This window comes from Argiope bruennichi, chromosome 2 (genome assembly GCF_947563725.1).
Source record: "Argiope bruennichi chromosome 2, qqArgBrue1.1, whole genome shotgun sequence".
NCBI lineage: Eukaryota > Metazoa > Arthropoda > Arachnida > Araneae > Araneidae > Argiope > Argiope bruennichi.
This window is the reverse complement of record NC_079152.1, coordinates 112,745,622-112,759,665: the sequence shown is the minus strand read 5'-3', so window position 1 is coordinate 112,759,665 and position 14,044 is coordinate 112,745,622. Positions and strand designations below refer to the sequence as shown.

At 28.8% G+C, this 14,044-nt stretch overlaps 1 protein-coding gene across 1 annotated transcript; it reads left to right on the top strand.

Moving 5' to 3' along the window:
- Window positions 1-10,632: 10,632 nt before the first annotated feature.
- On the top strand, window positions 10,633-11,129 carry LOC129962285 (uncharacterized). The gene is made up of 2 exons (XM_056076032.1): window positions 10,633-10,644; window positions 10,719-11,129. Exons 1-2 carry the CDS (start codon window positions 10,633-10,635, stop codon window positions 11,127-11,129), a joined length of 423 nt encoding a protein of 140 aa, XP_055932007.1.
- Window positions 11,130-14,044: the final 2,915 nt, after the last annotated feature.

The following is a 14,044-nucleotide window of genomic DNA, read 5'->3' as shown; positions in this document are numbered from 1 at the left end:
TCTTTTGTACGTCACTGAACCAAATATCCATAAATTTTGTTCATACTCTCGAGTTTATCACGGCGGAAATTGTTTGCTATAGAAAATTAATCATCAATCACAGATATGTAATAAAGCTGCCGGAATTTAGACATTAACCTGACTGCGCAATAAATCATTGTCCAATGATCTCGTTTTCAGCAGAGAATCATTATAAGTATGTACTATTTCAGATATGCTTTTGAAGACTGATGATGAGCTTATTAGTACAGGCAAAATTTCGAAAACCAGAAATATAAGTAAAAAAGAGCATCAAGCATTTAATAGCTTTGTGATCTTTTTTGAGGTCAGAAAAATTATATTCAAATTGTTGAATTTTCATAGAAATGCAAACTATGAAAAGCTATTATTTTTTTTATAAATTATTAATATGCTTATTAATGTTAATAATTTATTTCAATATAATAATTCTATTCGAATTAATTCATTTCGAATTCTATCCGAATTTTATTTTTTATTAACATTAATAATTAATTTCGAAGTAATAATTCAATTCGAATTTACAATGTATTTCGAAGTAACTGCTCTATTCAAATCGATAGTTTATTTCGAAATAATTATTCTGTTTAAATTTATTTCGAAGTAATTGTTTTATTCGAATCGGTAGTTTATTTCGAATTTATAATTTATTTCAAAGACTAACAATAAGCTTAATCGAAAAAGGAAATATAAGTTGAATTGATGAACATTTAACACCTTGATACTCTTTTTTAGCATGGCAGTTAAGAAAATTACATTTAAAATATCGAATTTTCATAATGATGCAGCCTATTAAAATAATTTTTATCAATACTGATAAATAATATTTACTTGATATCAAATATATTGGTATTATTGTAATTTAATTGATATTTACATTAAATATGAATAATTCCCTCTGGTATTATTACAAATGAATTATTATTAATATTAAATATTAATAAATAATTCTTATTATGAATTATTATTATTATTAAATATTAATAAATAATACTTAATATTTCATTTAAAACAATGTTATATTTCCTTGGCCTTCTTATAGTTCCCAAGTATAATTTGGAAGAATCTCGTATAAGATTTTAATTATTTCGATTATAAATTCTAAATGGCTCAATTTGATAACTTTTGCCGTTTGAGTTGCCCGTTCAAGTTACATGATCTCATATTGTAACTTGAACAATATGAGATCATGTAACTTTAACGGGATCATGATCAGAACTTGGATTAAAAATGCCCTTTTTTTTAAATCAAAAACTGGTAAAAAAAAGACAAAAAGAAAATGGAGAATGATTCGAAAGAAACACTAAAATTTAATTTTATTTTAATTAATATATCAAATTCAATGATGGATTAATTTTTTTAAAGAAAAGATGAGTCTTTGAATTGCTTCATTCTACAAATATAAAAAAAATCACTTAGAAAAATCGAAACTTAAATGGCCTCCCAACTTCTATGTAATCCTATGATTCTTTATTTTAGAATTTCGAAAGCATTAATTGATAGCTAAAAATTTTAATCTGGCCCAACCCACCCATGTTACAATAAATTTCCCATATGAGTTTCTGTAAGTTCCAATGAATTCCTCGATAATTAAATAATCGACATTCAAAACCGATTTGCGTTATTTCTTTTTCTTTATTTATTTATTTTGAAATTCAAAAAGGTGGAACTTTTTATAACAATAGGATTCATTTATTTTTATTTTAGCTTCAATAATCATTCATAGTTTTCTTTTGTAAATGTTCATTCTATCCACTGTTTAAATTTGATTCCTTTTTAAAAGGGTTCAGAATAGCTGCCACAAATTAAAAATGCCTCAGCTTCGAGAGTGGAGAATAGATGAGTCAAGAGTGGATTCCTTCAGTAAACTATTGCACGAGTTAATCAGTTGTATAGATGTTCGAAGTGAAACTTCTTCTGATCAATATGGTTTAAAATTTAGACAGAACGTATGCTGATTAAGGCGACATCTGACTTTGAAAAACTGCCAGATGTATCTCAAAATAGTCCTAGTGTAGTATTAAATCATCATTTTAATCTAATCTTATCGATCATGAGGACATACCTTCCGAAAGAGAATTGTTGGCATTCCTGCATCCAATATTTGCAATACATGTATCACCACCAAACATAACCATTCTAATTGCCATCGGATACTAATCATTCCTCCACGACAAACAATAACTAAACTGTCAAATGCTCATTATAATTTTTTTTCTAAAATAAAATTAAATATAAAAACATTTCTTTTAAAAGCCCTTTGATTTCCGATTCGAAGGAAAACAGGCTCGAAACTCAAATTCTACAAAAGATCTTCTTGAATATATGGAGTTATATATGGAATTCTATTTATATCTCTATTCTATATATTAATTCTATATATACTAATATATGGAATATATTGAATTATATGTGAAAGAAGTTTAATTGTATTTATCTCCAATCGTCAACGAAAAATTTCTATTATTTAATAACTACAAAAATTAATCTAAACTATCTACAATCTGGTAGACCGAAATGTTGGGTGTGAGAAAACTTTTTAAGAGCGCGTAACGTTTGCACTGCCAATGCATTATTTATGATAATAATTCTATTTTTATAGCATTTTTCTTCTTAAAAGATTCCCTGGTCTCTCAATCATCCTATTCTTGGAGTGATAGAGCTATAAATCGGAGGAAGACGGCGCCACTGGACTTCTCCTCCGCTTCATAAATGTCACTCGTCACGCTTGGCCAGTTTCGGCTAATATTGTTAGAAGTCTGCCTTTTTTTCATTCGCTCTCTCTACTTCTTCTGAAACTGATCGGCTTACTTCAAAAGGTCGTGGAATTATAGTTTCTGTCACCTAGTTAGATTTCACATGGTCCGTTGCCATGAGTTTTATTCATTCAATATGACTGAACTATTTGGGATACATTTTCATGAAAATTAAAAGATTAGTAACCATTACAAACATGTTTCTACACAGTAACTTGAAATTCATCTAGACTTCATATAAATTAAAATTTTGTGCTACTGTACTGAAACAACCAGAGCCGAAGAATAAATATATGTATGAGCTCATTTTTAAATCAAATAATGTCGAATCAAAATTTGCGATGTTGATAAATTAGTATACTCTCAAAGTTAAATAGAAGAACAATGTCAAGCTAGGTTTGCCCATAATAGTTTTTCTTTTACTTAGCTGTGCTTCATCCATTCCATTGAGATCAGGGAAAAGTTAAGACTTTCATGGTCGAATTCCTTCAACAAAAAACAAAAGAACACAAGATAGCCGATTTTAATTTGAATTGGTATAATGTGTTCTTTACATAGTGAATAATTTTAGAGATAATTTATATCAATAATCATTTAGAGCATTCTTATCTCAACAGACGCCTATACATGCACAACACGGCGCACTTTGTGCTTAATGTTGTTTTACGGATGATGAGAAATAAGTTCTCATTTTTGGAACTTTTTTTTTTTGGATTGCGTTCAAAATTTAAAACAGATTTATAATTTTGGGAAGCAAAATCACCCATCAAATTCCACATTTCTTATTAAATGTGTTTTTGAGTTACTATGTTCACATGCAAGTGACAAATAAACATACAAACTTTCTGTACGCCCATTGATCTAAAATAGATGCAAAATAGCAATTTTGGAGAAAAAAATATACTAAAATTACAATCATATAATTTGTTGAATCTCTCAGGTATTGCATTCATGCGCGAATAAAATAAAAGAATAGATAAGACAATCAAACCTTTTAAGAAAATTTTCAAAAATTCCTCAAACAGTTACCCACGAACATCCACAATCCTAGTAACAAAAAAAAATATGACCACTTTCATATGTCTGATTTTTACTAATTGATAACTTATTGTAATCGTCAAATTATTCGACATATCTCCATGTTTCAGACTGCGAAAAATACGTTTTCGGTGTTATGCCTGCTTGTGAAAACAGTCATTCGAAATCACTTTGAGCTAGAAGGATGAAATTTGGTGCGTGGATTTTAGATCAAATTTATAGATTAGTTTTTATCAAATTTTGAACGAAATTTATTCAGAGGAAATCTGGCTGACTGACTGACAGAGTACAAGTGAATTCGATTAATTCATAACATTCAAAGCTTAATAGATAAAATTTGGTGCCTGGGTTAAGCATCTGAAATGATGATTCTTATCAAATTTGGAATAACCTGTCAAAGGGTTGACCGCTTATCGGTCCATATTTTTGCATGCACGTAAGTTCAATAACCCATAAAGGCAATAATTTAATTCGACTTGAGATATTTTATTCCGTGTCAAATTTTAATTTCAACAGGTTGTGAAAAAAGAATCTCAAATGCATATTCGTAGAATAGATTTAGGGAGAATTCTAGATTCGCGTCAAAAGATCTATATTTCGTAAATATTGTTCGCCAACTCCATGCAAGGCATTCGTAGCTTTATCCAAGGTTCGGAATTTTATACGGGGAAAGGTATAAGATCTTTATTGGAGAATGGGCGAGAAAGTTTCGACGAGACCATTCTCGCTGATTTTAATTATCATGTTCACATGCACACGGATGATACAAAAATTTTACGTCAATGGATTTTATCCAAATTTGCTAGAGATCTATAATTTTTATATGATAGTCACATACCAAAATTCATCAGTCAAATTCGTCGTATTGTTATCATTATTATAGAGTAATTCCAAAGATTTTTATTTCGATTCGGGGGAACTTAAAACTTTCAGAGTCACCAAAATTTCGAGATGGATTTTTTTATGACCGGAATAAATTTTTCATGTATGTGTCTATGAGAATGCACAAAAAAAAGGTGAGAATATATTACAAAATACTTTAACAGAATGAATTTTTTTTATTGTAATAGAGACTTTACTTGTATTCATTTTCAGACATTTTAATATTTTTATTGAATAATACTTGAGAGGGAAGAAATATAATACTTTTATATTAAAACTTGAGCAATATTTAAAAAATATCAAACTTCATCAAATCTGCAAAACTGCCTAATGTTTTCAGAGTTCTGAGTTAATAGAAATAATCATTCATGAAATGTTTTCTAAAAAAATAAGAAATAATAAATAAATAATTAAAAAATCCTTTCAAAGAGGAAAAAAAATTAATATCTTTTATAAAAAGATCGGGAAAATTTAGAGTTATTCCGTTTTTAAAAAATATATGAAATGTCCTTTTATCCAAAGATGTCCTAACACTTTACTTTGGTCCCGAAAAATTCTTTCCGTATTTTCAATTATTATATGTCAATATTAAAATTAAAAGTTTAACGTTTTGTTTGATTTTACACACATATTTCCGCTCATCTAAAGAGCCCAGGTATTGATTTAACGTTAAGCATCATTTCATTATTCAGGTTCAAAGCGAGACTCTAGTTGGCACATCGCATCAATACTAAATTCTAAAAAAATATTTCCTAATTATAGAAAAAAATGTTCAGGAGCGATCTATTTTCATTTTCAAAATTTTTGAATTATTATCTATACTTCAATTGCTGATTTCTAAGTTTTATTCAATAAATTCATAATTTATTTTGGTGAGAGAATGTACAGATGTGAAATTGCTATTGCCTATAGATTTGCTGTGTTAAATGATTATCATTTACTATTCATTCAATTAATTAAATAGATCATTCTTGCGCCTTTCAATGTTAAATTTTTTATTTCAATCGTTTTACATTTCTAGATGGATGCTGCTCCATTGAATGTAAATTGAAAATTTCCATGAAATCAGCTTTTTTAATATTTATTATATTTCAAAGACTATTCATGTTGACGTTTAATCGAAAATACCTAGCAATCGCTTCATTTACTCATGCAATATGTATGTCTACTTTTTTACCGATTGCACAAGGAAGGTTTAATAACTTAGATTTAAATTAATTGTTTGACATAGAATGTTTATGATTGCTTTTAGAGAAACTAAAATAAATTCAAGGAAAGTAATTACCATTAAACACCATGGAATTGTATTCAGGACGATTTATCTTAGCAAAATGGATATACTTCTCAGCATCAGGTTTACGTGTATTCGCTCTCATTTTCCTCGATAGAAGTAAATTCTCTTTAATACTTATTAATCCTCTTGATATTGATTTAAATATTTAAAAAATCGGATTCTTAAATAGGAATTAAGGGCTAATGTCTATAAATATATCTTTCGAAAAAATGGTCACAATGCGAAATTCTTTTAATTTATTCCTAAAATATTTCATATACTTATCTTCCAGAAATGCTGTTGTAATTTCACTTTCAATAATTAGGCCTAGTGACTGTACTGTCTAGTACTTAGACTTCTCAACTGTATTGTCCTATTTTAAGCAAACATCAAATGCTTTCATTGTAATATTCTAATTTTTTGTGTTGAGGAAATCTTTGTAGAAGTGGAAGATATATCTCTCTTATATGAAGATATATTCTCTGTCTTATAAAATATTTAAAAAAGAAAAAATTCTGTAGAAAATAAATCTGGTGATTCCAATTACAGTAGACTCCCGATTATCCGCGGTGCGAATTATCCGCGCCTGCCGCACAAAGTTTTTTTTTTTTTTTGACTGAGTTTTTCAAAAAGGTGCAGTTTTACAGTTATGCTTTTGTAATTACATAATACATTACAGTATTAAAACAGTACATATGTATTCATTTTTCTGTGTATCCTTGACGCCTCTCGTAAGTAGAAAGCACTTTTCTGTTTTCATTAACAAAATGCATTTTAGGTTAGTTTTGAGTGATATACTAAAATATTAAGCATTAGTTAAACATTTCCTGCTGTTTATTTTACGTTTTATTGTACATAAAACGATTTTTCAAAGTTGGAATGACTGTTTTCTTTTTTGCTATGCCCGTTTTTAGCTTTTTTCGGATTATCCGCGATTTTTGTTATCCGCGGCGGCCGCGCCACCCAATTCCGCGGATAATCGGGAGTGTACTGTACCATGATAGGGTTTTTTTTTTAATAAACCTACAATAGCCATTCCTGGGTTATGATTATATTACTTTTATATTTGTCAAATAATCATTTAAATGCTTCTTTTTTATGAGTTAAAATTTCTTATAAACATTCAATAATTGATATTCTTCAACTATTGTTTGAATTATTTCCTTCTTTTTTTAAATCGTAGAAAATTCAATGAGAACAAAAATTTTGGACTCAGCATCATCATCATTTTTTTTTTTATGTTTTAAATGTTACTTAGTAATCCAATTTAAATTTCTTATATTATATACAATTTCTTAAAAAATGCATAATTATTAATAATATAATTTATTAACAGAGATTTTACTCACTTCCTTTAAAAAAATGCAGTCAACTAAACTAAGTTTAATAGGATTGGAGTTTTGTACAATTATATGTCCTCCGATAAAAACGTGCTATTTTTAATATTCTGAAAATTTAATTATTAGCTAGACAAATAAATTTTGGTTCGTTATAAGCGGTCCCTCCAGATATTGAATTCGAAGAAAGTGGCTTCAAGTTTTTCAGATATTTATAATGAAAAATATGCATTAATGACTTGCAAGCAGATATTATTTAAAATAAAAAGTAATTACTTCTTATATTTTCATTCCCTCATAAAAATATATTTTCAAAACTGAATTCATCAAATTTACTACAGTTTATTTGCAATATTTACGGTATTATTTCTGAAAATTATTTGGAAAAGTGAATTCATTTGCTGGTTGGGTTGTGACTAAAACTTTATTTTTCAAAAATTCCCGAAAAAAAAAGAAAATGATGAAAATTTATTCAAATTATTGACTCATTTACTATACTTATTTTAAAAACTCATTTAATTATTATAATTAATAATAATTCAAAAAAACAAACAGTAAATTGTGCATCTAATTTTTTTTTCCTGGATTGTTTAGAATTTTTTAGATAATTCATTTCATCGATAATTCGGATTTGATGTATAAGGGATCAAAATTTTCAAAACTACAAAAATTGGCTGATGGTTTTAAAACGTCATTAATGTCATCAGTTCCACATAAATAATGGTTCTATCTATAAGTAAATGTCTGTTATTTAGTATTTTCTCATTATAAATTGTAATGAATTGCGTATTAACATTTAATTATACTGTTGGGATAACACCAAGTCTTCCTGTTACAACAGATTTGTAAAAATAAAAATTACAATTTCTTTCCTTTCCTTTCATTCAACTAAAATCAAAATCACATTTGAACCAGAAAAAAAGAATACAGATTTATCTGCAGGCTTTTATTTTATAAATTTTTCTCGATAATTATAATAATTCTTTTAAAAGATTAAGGGCTTTTAATTAATCTGTATTAAGAGCTTTTAATTAATCTGTATATTTCTTTGCATATGTATCAGCATTGATGCATATGCAGAGAAAACTTCTATCCGGACAACAAACAACGAAAAACAGTGCATTGAATATTATTTCAATCATTTTCATAAAGAACGAATATTTTGGACAAGTTTCAAAAGAACCGTTTTGGTACAGATGAAATCTAAATAATTCTAACAAACATTAATAACTTGCGTTTAAACTTTTGCCAAAGAACTGCATTTCCATCAGAATGAATAAAAATATAAGAAAATAATTGTAAAAGCTTTTTTAGTCTCAAAAGAATCAAAGTACTTTTCATCTGCATTCAAAAACAAGAAAAGTTCTGAGAGATATGATGAAGAAAAACAATTTCAACCCCAAACGATTTTTGGTAGAAAATAATTTATTTTATTTTCTTTTCTTATCAAAATATGCTTGCATTTATACAAAAGGAAAGAAAACCAATGCAGTCAGATCTCCGTAGGCTGCTTCGTTGACATGTTCCTTACTTTTCTACAAAAACTAATCGGCTTGTGGGACCGAGCCAGCCGGCTGCCAGAATACCAATCGGAAAAAAAGCTAGTTCAGTTTTGCCTGAAGCCATCGGGACACAGATTTCCATAGGGCGAGTTTTCCATGCACAGGACGTCGATAACTTCGCGCTGAAGGTCTTCCAAAGTTCTATGGTCTGAAATCAAGCTATGTTAGTAATTAATTGCTCTAGATGTAACATACTTTAAGAATTTTATAGATCTATAATCGTGGGGGAAATATTTTCGTTCTAAATAAATTATAAAAAATATTTTCAATGCATGATTTTATTAGTATATTAATAAATAGAAAATGAATATGCTTTCAAAAAATATGGAGATTCTAATAAAATCTCAAAACCCTAATGCATTAAAAGAAATATTCTTAATAAGTCGAAATATTAATTCCATTTATAATATATTTTAATTTAATGTTTTGGTGTTTATTGTTTTATATTTATTGCAATTTTATTTCGTTACTTTTTGTGTTCTTTTCAGCTTCTTGCGTCGATCCCCATATTTTTTATTTTTAAAAAATATTTCTTTCTGATTAATGTAGTTACAATTCTGACCAATGAAAATGCACAACGAAGCTTGAGTGATTACTTAAATGATGATGCAATAATGTATTTTTAAAAACAATTATGCGTACTAATTAATGCGTAATTTAAAAACAATAATGAGTATCAAAATGTCTTATTTTGAATAGTTTTATTTCCCAAATTTTAATTTATGATATCATAATATAAAATGCAATTTGAGCTTCTTCATTAGCCTGCAAAGTATCTGCAATTGATGAGTAAGTGATACATTTTCATTGCTTTTGGCAGTGCGGTTTTAAAAGAATTTTTTTTACTTTCTAATTTTTAAATCTTCAGCATATTTTATTATTATAAATATAGCATTAATTTACATTTAATTTTTTCTCAAATTCTCTACAAGATGACATTTTTATATGGAATTAACATTTATTAAAATTAATAGATTAAATAACAATCAAATTCTGAAAATATATAAATACTATATTGTCATCAAGACTGTTCAAAATTTTAGAAGTTAGGTAAATTAATAAGAAAGCGGGAAATCGAAATGCGGAAGAAATTATTTCATTTTTAACAAAAAATTTTTTCCATAGGGCAAGTTTTCCATGCACAGGACGTCGATAACTTCGTGCTGAAAAGATTTTGAAGAAATTGATCATTGAAGAAATTTACGTTATGGATAACTAAAATTGTTCAAATATTTCTAGAAATAATTTAATAAAAACCATAATTGAATCATTCCATGATCGCTTAATGGAAGCCGAAAAGAACGAATAACTGCCGTGTTGGAATTTAAAAATTCGTGAAAATAAGCTACAGTATGAATACTCGCAGTAAAGCGTATAAAACTTAACTAACTCAAACTAAATATATAACACAAACTATTCTTATAAAGATTCTTCTTAAAAGATATCTCAAGATTGTTTTTTAAGACTGTTTTTTTCATCATCTGCAGACATCTTACCTTACCACCAATCTTCTGCTTCCGCCTCTTCCCAACCACCTCCACCTCCAGCAGTAGCTGTCCAGCCACCTCCACCCGCAGACCATCCACCACCGCCTCCTCCTTTTCCACCACCACCTGTGCTTGGCCATCCTCCTCCTCCGCCACCGCCTTTTCCTCCACCACCGGTACTTGGCCATCCTCCTCCACCACCTCCTCCTTTACCTCCAGTAGAAGGCCATCCACCACCTCCGCCTCCTTTACCTCCTTTACTGCCACCACCACCACCAGATGGAGTTGCAGGTATAGTAAAAGTAAGTAATGTTACGGCTCCACCACCACCACCTCCTCCACCTTTACCACCTCCTGAAGGCCAGCCTCCGCCACCACCGCCTCCTTTTCCTCCTCCTCCTCCGGACGGCCACCCTCCGCCTCCTCCTTTGCCTCCTCCTCCTCCAGTCGACCATCCACTACTTCCACCTTTACTACTTCCTCCACCAGAAGGCCAACCACCTCCGCCTCCTCCTTTGCCTCCGCCAGAAGGCCATCCACCACCACCACCTCCTTTGCCACCACCTTTTCCTCCTCCTCCACTGTCAGTTGTTATTGAAGTTAGCGTGAGTGGAATAGCTAAAACTGTTATCCCACCTCCAGTATCTCCTTTAGAGCCACCGCCGCCTCCTCCTCCTCCTGTGCTCCATCCTCCACCTCCTCCGCCAGAACTCCATCCTCCAGTAGATTCCACAGCAATTAAAAGAGAACAGACCAAAACAAAATATAGAATCTAGAAAATTAAAGTGGAATTTATGAAGATATATATTTAAAAAACTTATAGTATAAGAAATAATTTGTAACTGAAAAATTATTAATCTTAAAAATCTGTTATATAATTAAGAAATTGTACTAGCTACAATTGATTTTTAACGTTTTAGTAGGTTCTGGCGGATAGAATGAACTTCCACAAGCATTACCCTTTCTCTTAAAGAATATTTTACTATTATAATTCCCAAATCTGCATCTTTTAAGTGTTTTAGTTTATCAAATTAACACTGATCTACATTATGCTTTAATTCTATTAGTTATCAGCGCAATATTAAAAACTGAATATGAGCTCAGCAATGTAGAGTTGAATATTGGCAGTGTGTTTTAGATTCCTAGCCTAAAACGCACTGCATATATTTACCAGTATTTAGTACGTAGTTTAGGTATAAATATAGCAGGTATAGCAGATATTTCTCGATTATTGAAGTTAATTAATTGTTGAAATGTCTTATCTTGCTTATTCAAATTAGTAATACATAAGAGATTATTTTAAACTCTATTTAGATATTAGTTTTAGAATTTATGTAACTGCTATATAAAAATGGCAGAATATTAGCCTGCTATCATATAATTAAAAACAAAGCAAAATTTAAGCATAATTTTCATGAAAAATGATAGAAAACCCTAAGTTGAAATCCATTTTTTTTTTAAATATGTAAAAACCAAAAGCATAAAAATAAATTTTTATCAACAAATAAATATCCTAAAACACAATTAAATCAATTAATCTATTGAAATATATCTTATTTTTAAATTAATAAATAACTACCATTGAGTGAATAATCATTAAAAAAATCATTTTTCACGGAAAGAGATTACTTATTTTGCATCGACATCTTTTTTTATTTTTCTTTCTTGCATCGATTTTTTTCAAATATCGAAAACGATTATGATATCCGATTTTTTTACAGAAATTAAATAGATTTGAAAAATAAATTGGTGGATTTCAAGCATTAATAATTCTTTGGGTTTTAAAAAAATTTGCCTTCATTTATCTAAAAATATATTCATGAAATCAAAAACCCCTAAATTCTTTATGAAGCAGTTTTTACTAAAATTTCCAGGATTAATCAAGCACTGTTAAGGATTACGTTTAGCTAAAACTAAAGTTCAATAAGCTATTGATTATCTGTAAAAAATGGAAACAATTGTATAATTTTCTTTAGAAGAAAAAATTTCCTTAAAATAAAAAAATTAAGAAGCATTCATTTAATGCAAATATATAATTAAAATTCTGATATATTGCCCTATATATTTCTAAAAGTAACTACATCGGAAAAAAAGCAGAAAAATAAGTTAATATAGTCTTGTTAATCCAAAATGTCATATCTGAAAAAAAAATTACGAAAAAAAGATAATACTTTAAACTGTTAAAAATGCATTAAATCATTTTTCTTCTTTTGATTTGGTCCACTTTTACCAGAATATCCAGGATATAGAAATAATTTAAATTATAAAAAATAAATTTTAAGTGTGTGAAAACTTTGATCTTTAATTTTCATCATTAGTTAGCTTTTCAATGTATAAGGCTTCGTCTTTTAAGAATATATATATATATATATATATATATATATATATATATATATATATATATATATATATATATATATATATATATATTCTAAGTAATGAAGAAAACAATAAAATTTAAATCGAAGAAGAAAGTTTTGGAATTTTCCTTTGAACAACGTATAGACGTTTAGTTTTGGTTGAGTTGTGCTCGTGTGACTGCTCAGCAGATAATGCATGAACCGGAACCTAGGTTAACGTTATGCAATAATATTGCTAAGGAATCTCCGAGATTCACTGCAGCAAAAAATGTAAGAACTAAGATATTATTAATCCAGCAGAATTTGCCTTCCTGGATTAATAATATCCAGGAAGGCAAATTGTTGCTGATTAACGAAAAGTTGATTTGGTGAAATCTTGTCCTTCTCTTAATCAACAATTTAAATCTGAGTTTTTTCGTCGTTAAAAAGGAATTGGCGAGAAAAGAAGAGTAAATTCCAAGTCCTGCTGTTCTTTTATATAAATCAATTCCATAATTTATCATTTAAACTTTAAGAGAAAGAGCATTATTGTATCTAATCCCGTTTTTGGTTCTGAGCATTAATTTAAATTTAAAGGGGTATAGACATTCTCTTTAAATTTAAAGGGATATAGAATAGCACCCTCATCGTAAAACATGATTATCTCAAACTTCAAAATTTAGGCCTAACACTGCCTTCTCGACAAATACCTATGTGTAAAACTCTAATATACGCGGCTCAGTGCTGTTGTCACTTGTTATGAAATAACAACAATTAAATATAAGTAAATTGCCACAAGAACATTTCAGATTGTTTCATAGAACAGCTTTATAGCTGCAGATGCTCTTAATTCAATGATCGTCTACCTAATTAATGAAAATGCGAAATATTATCAGAAATGCTGGGTAGAGACCTAGCAGTGTGACTAAAACTTTATTTAGTCAGTAGAAAGAAGATGTAATAGAAAACAGGGTGATGGAAATAGTCGTTTAACAGAAAGTTTAATCGAACAAAGAAAACAGGCTTAACGGTCCCCAGAAGGAAATATTTCTATGACTATTGATGATCATATCTTCAGAACTTTTATCTTACAAAATTCGTTTTTCCATTATTTTAAAATTCAAACAATTCCTTTTTGTGTAATGTTTTTCTTTTTTTTTTAATAATTTTTAAATTTTAATTTGATACCTACTATGTTGCAAAGTTTTTAATGCTACATTGAAATTCAAGTTTGATGCATTCAGCAATAATCTCTCAAAATTTTCAATCGTATGCTATTGCAAGTGTTAATTTAAGATTAAAAAATTAATTTCTTTGAATGAAGTAGGATTTTCACTTCAGCTTTTATTTCG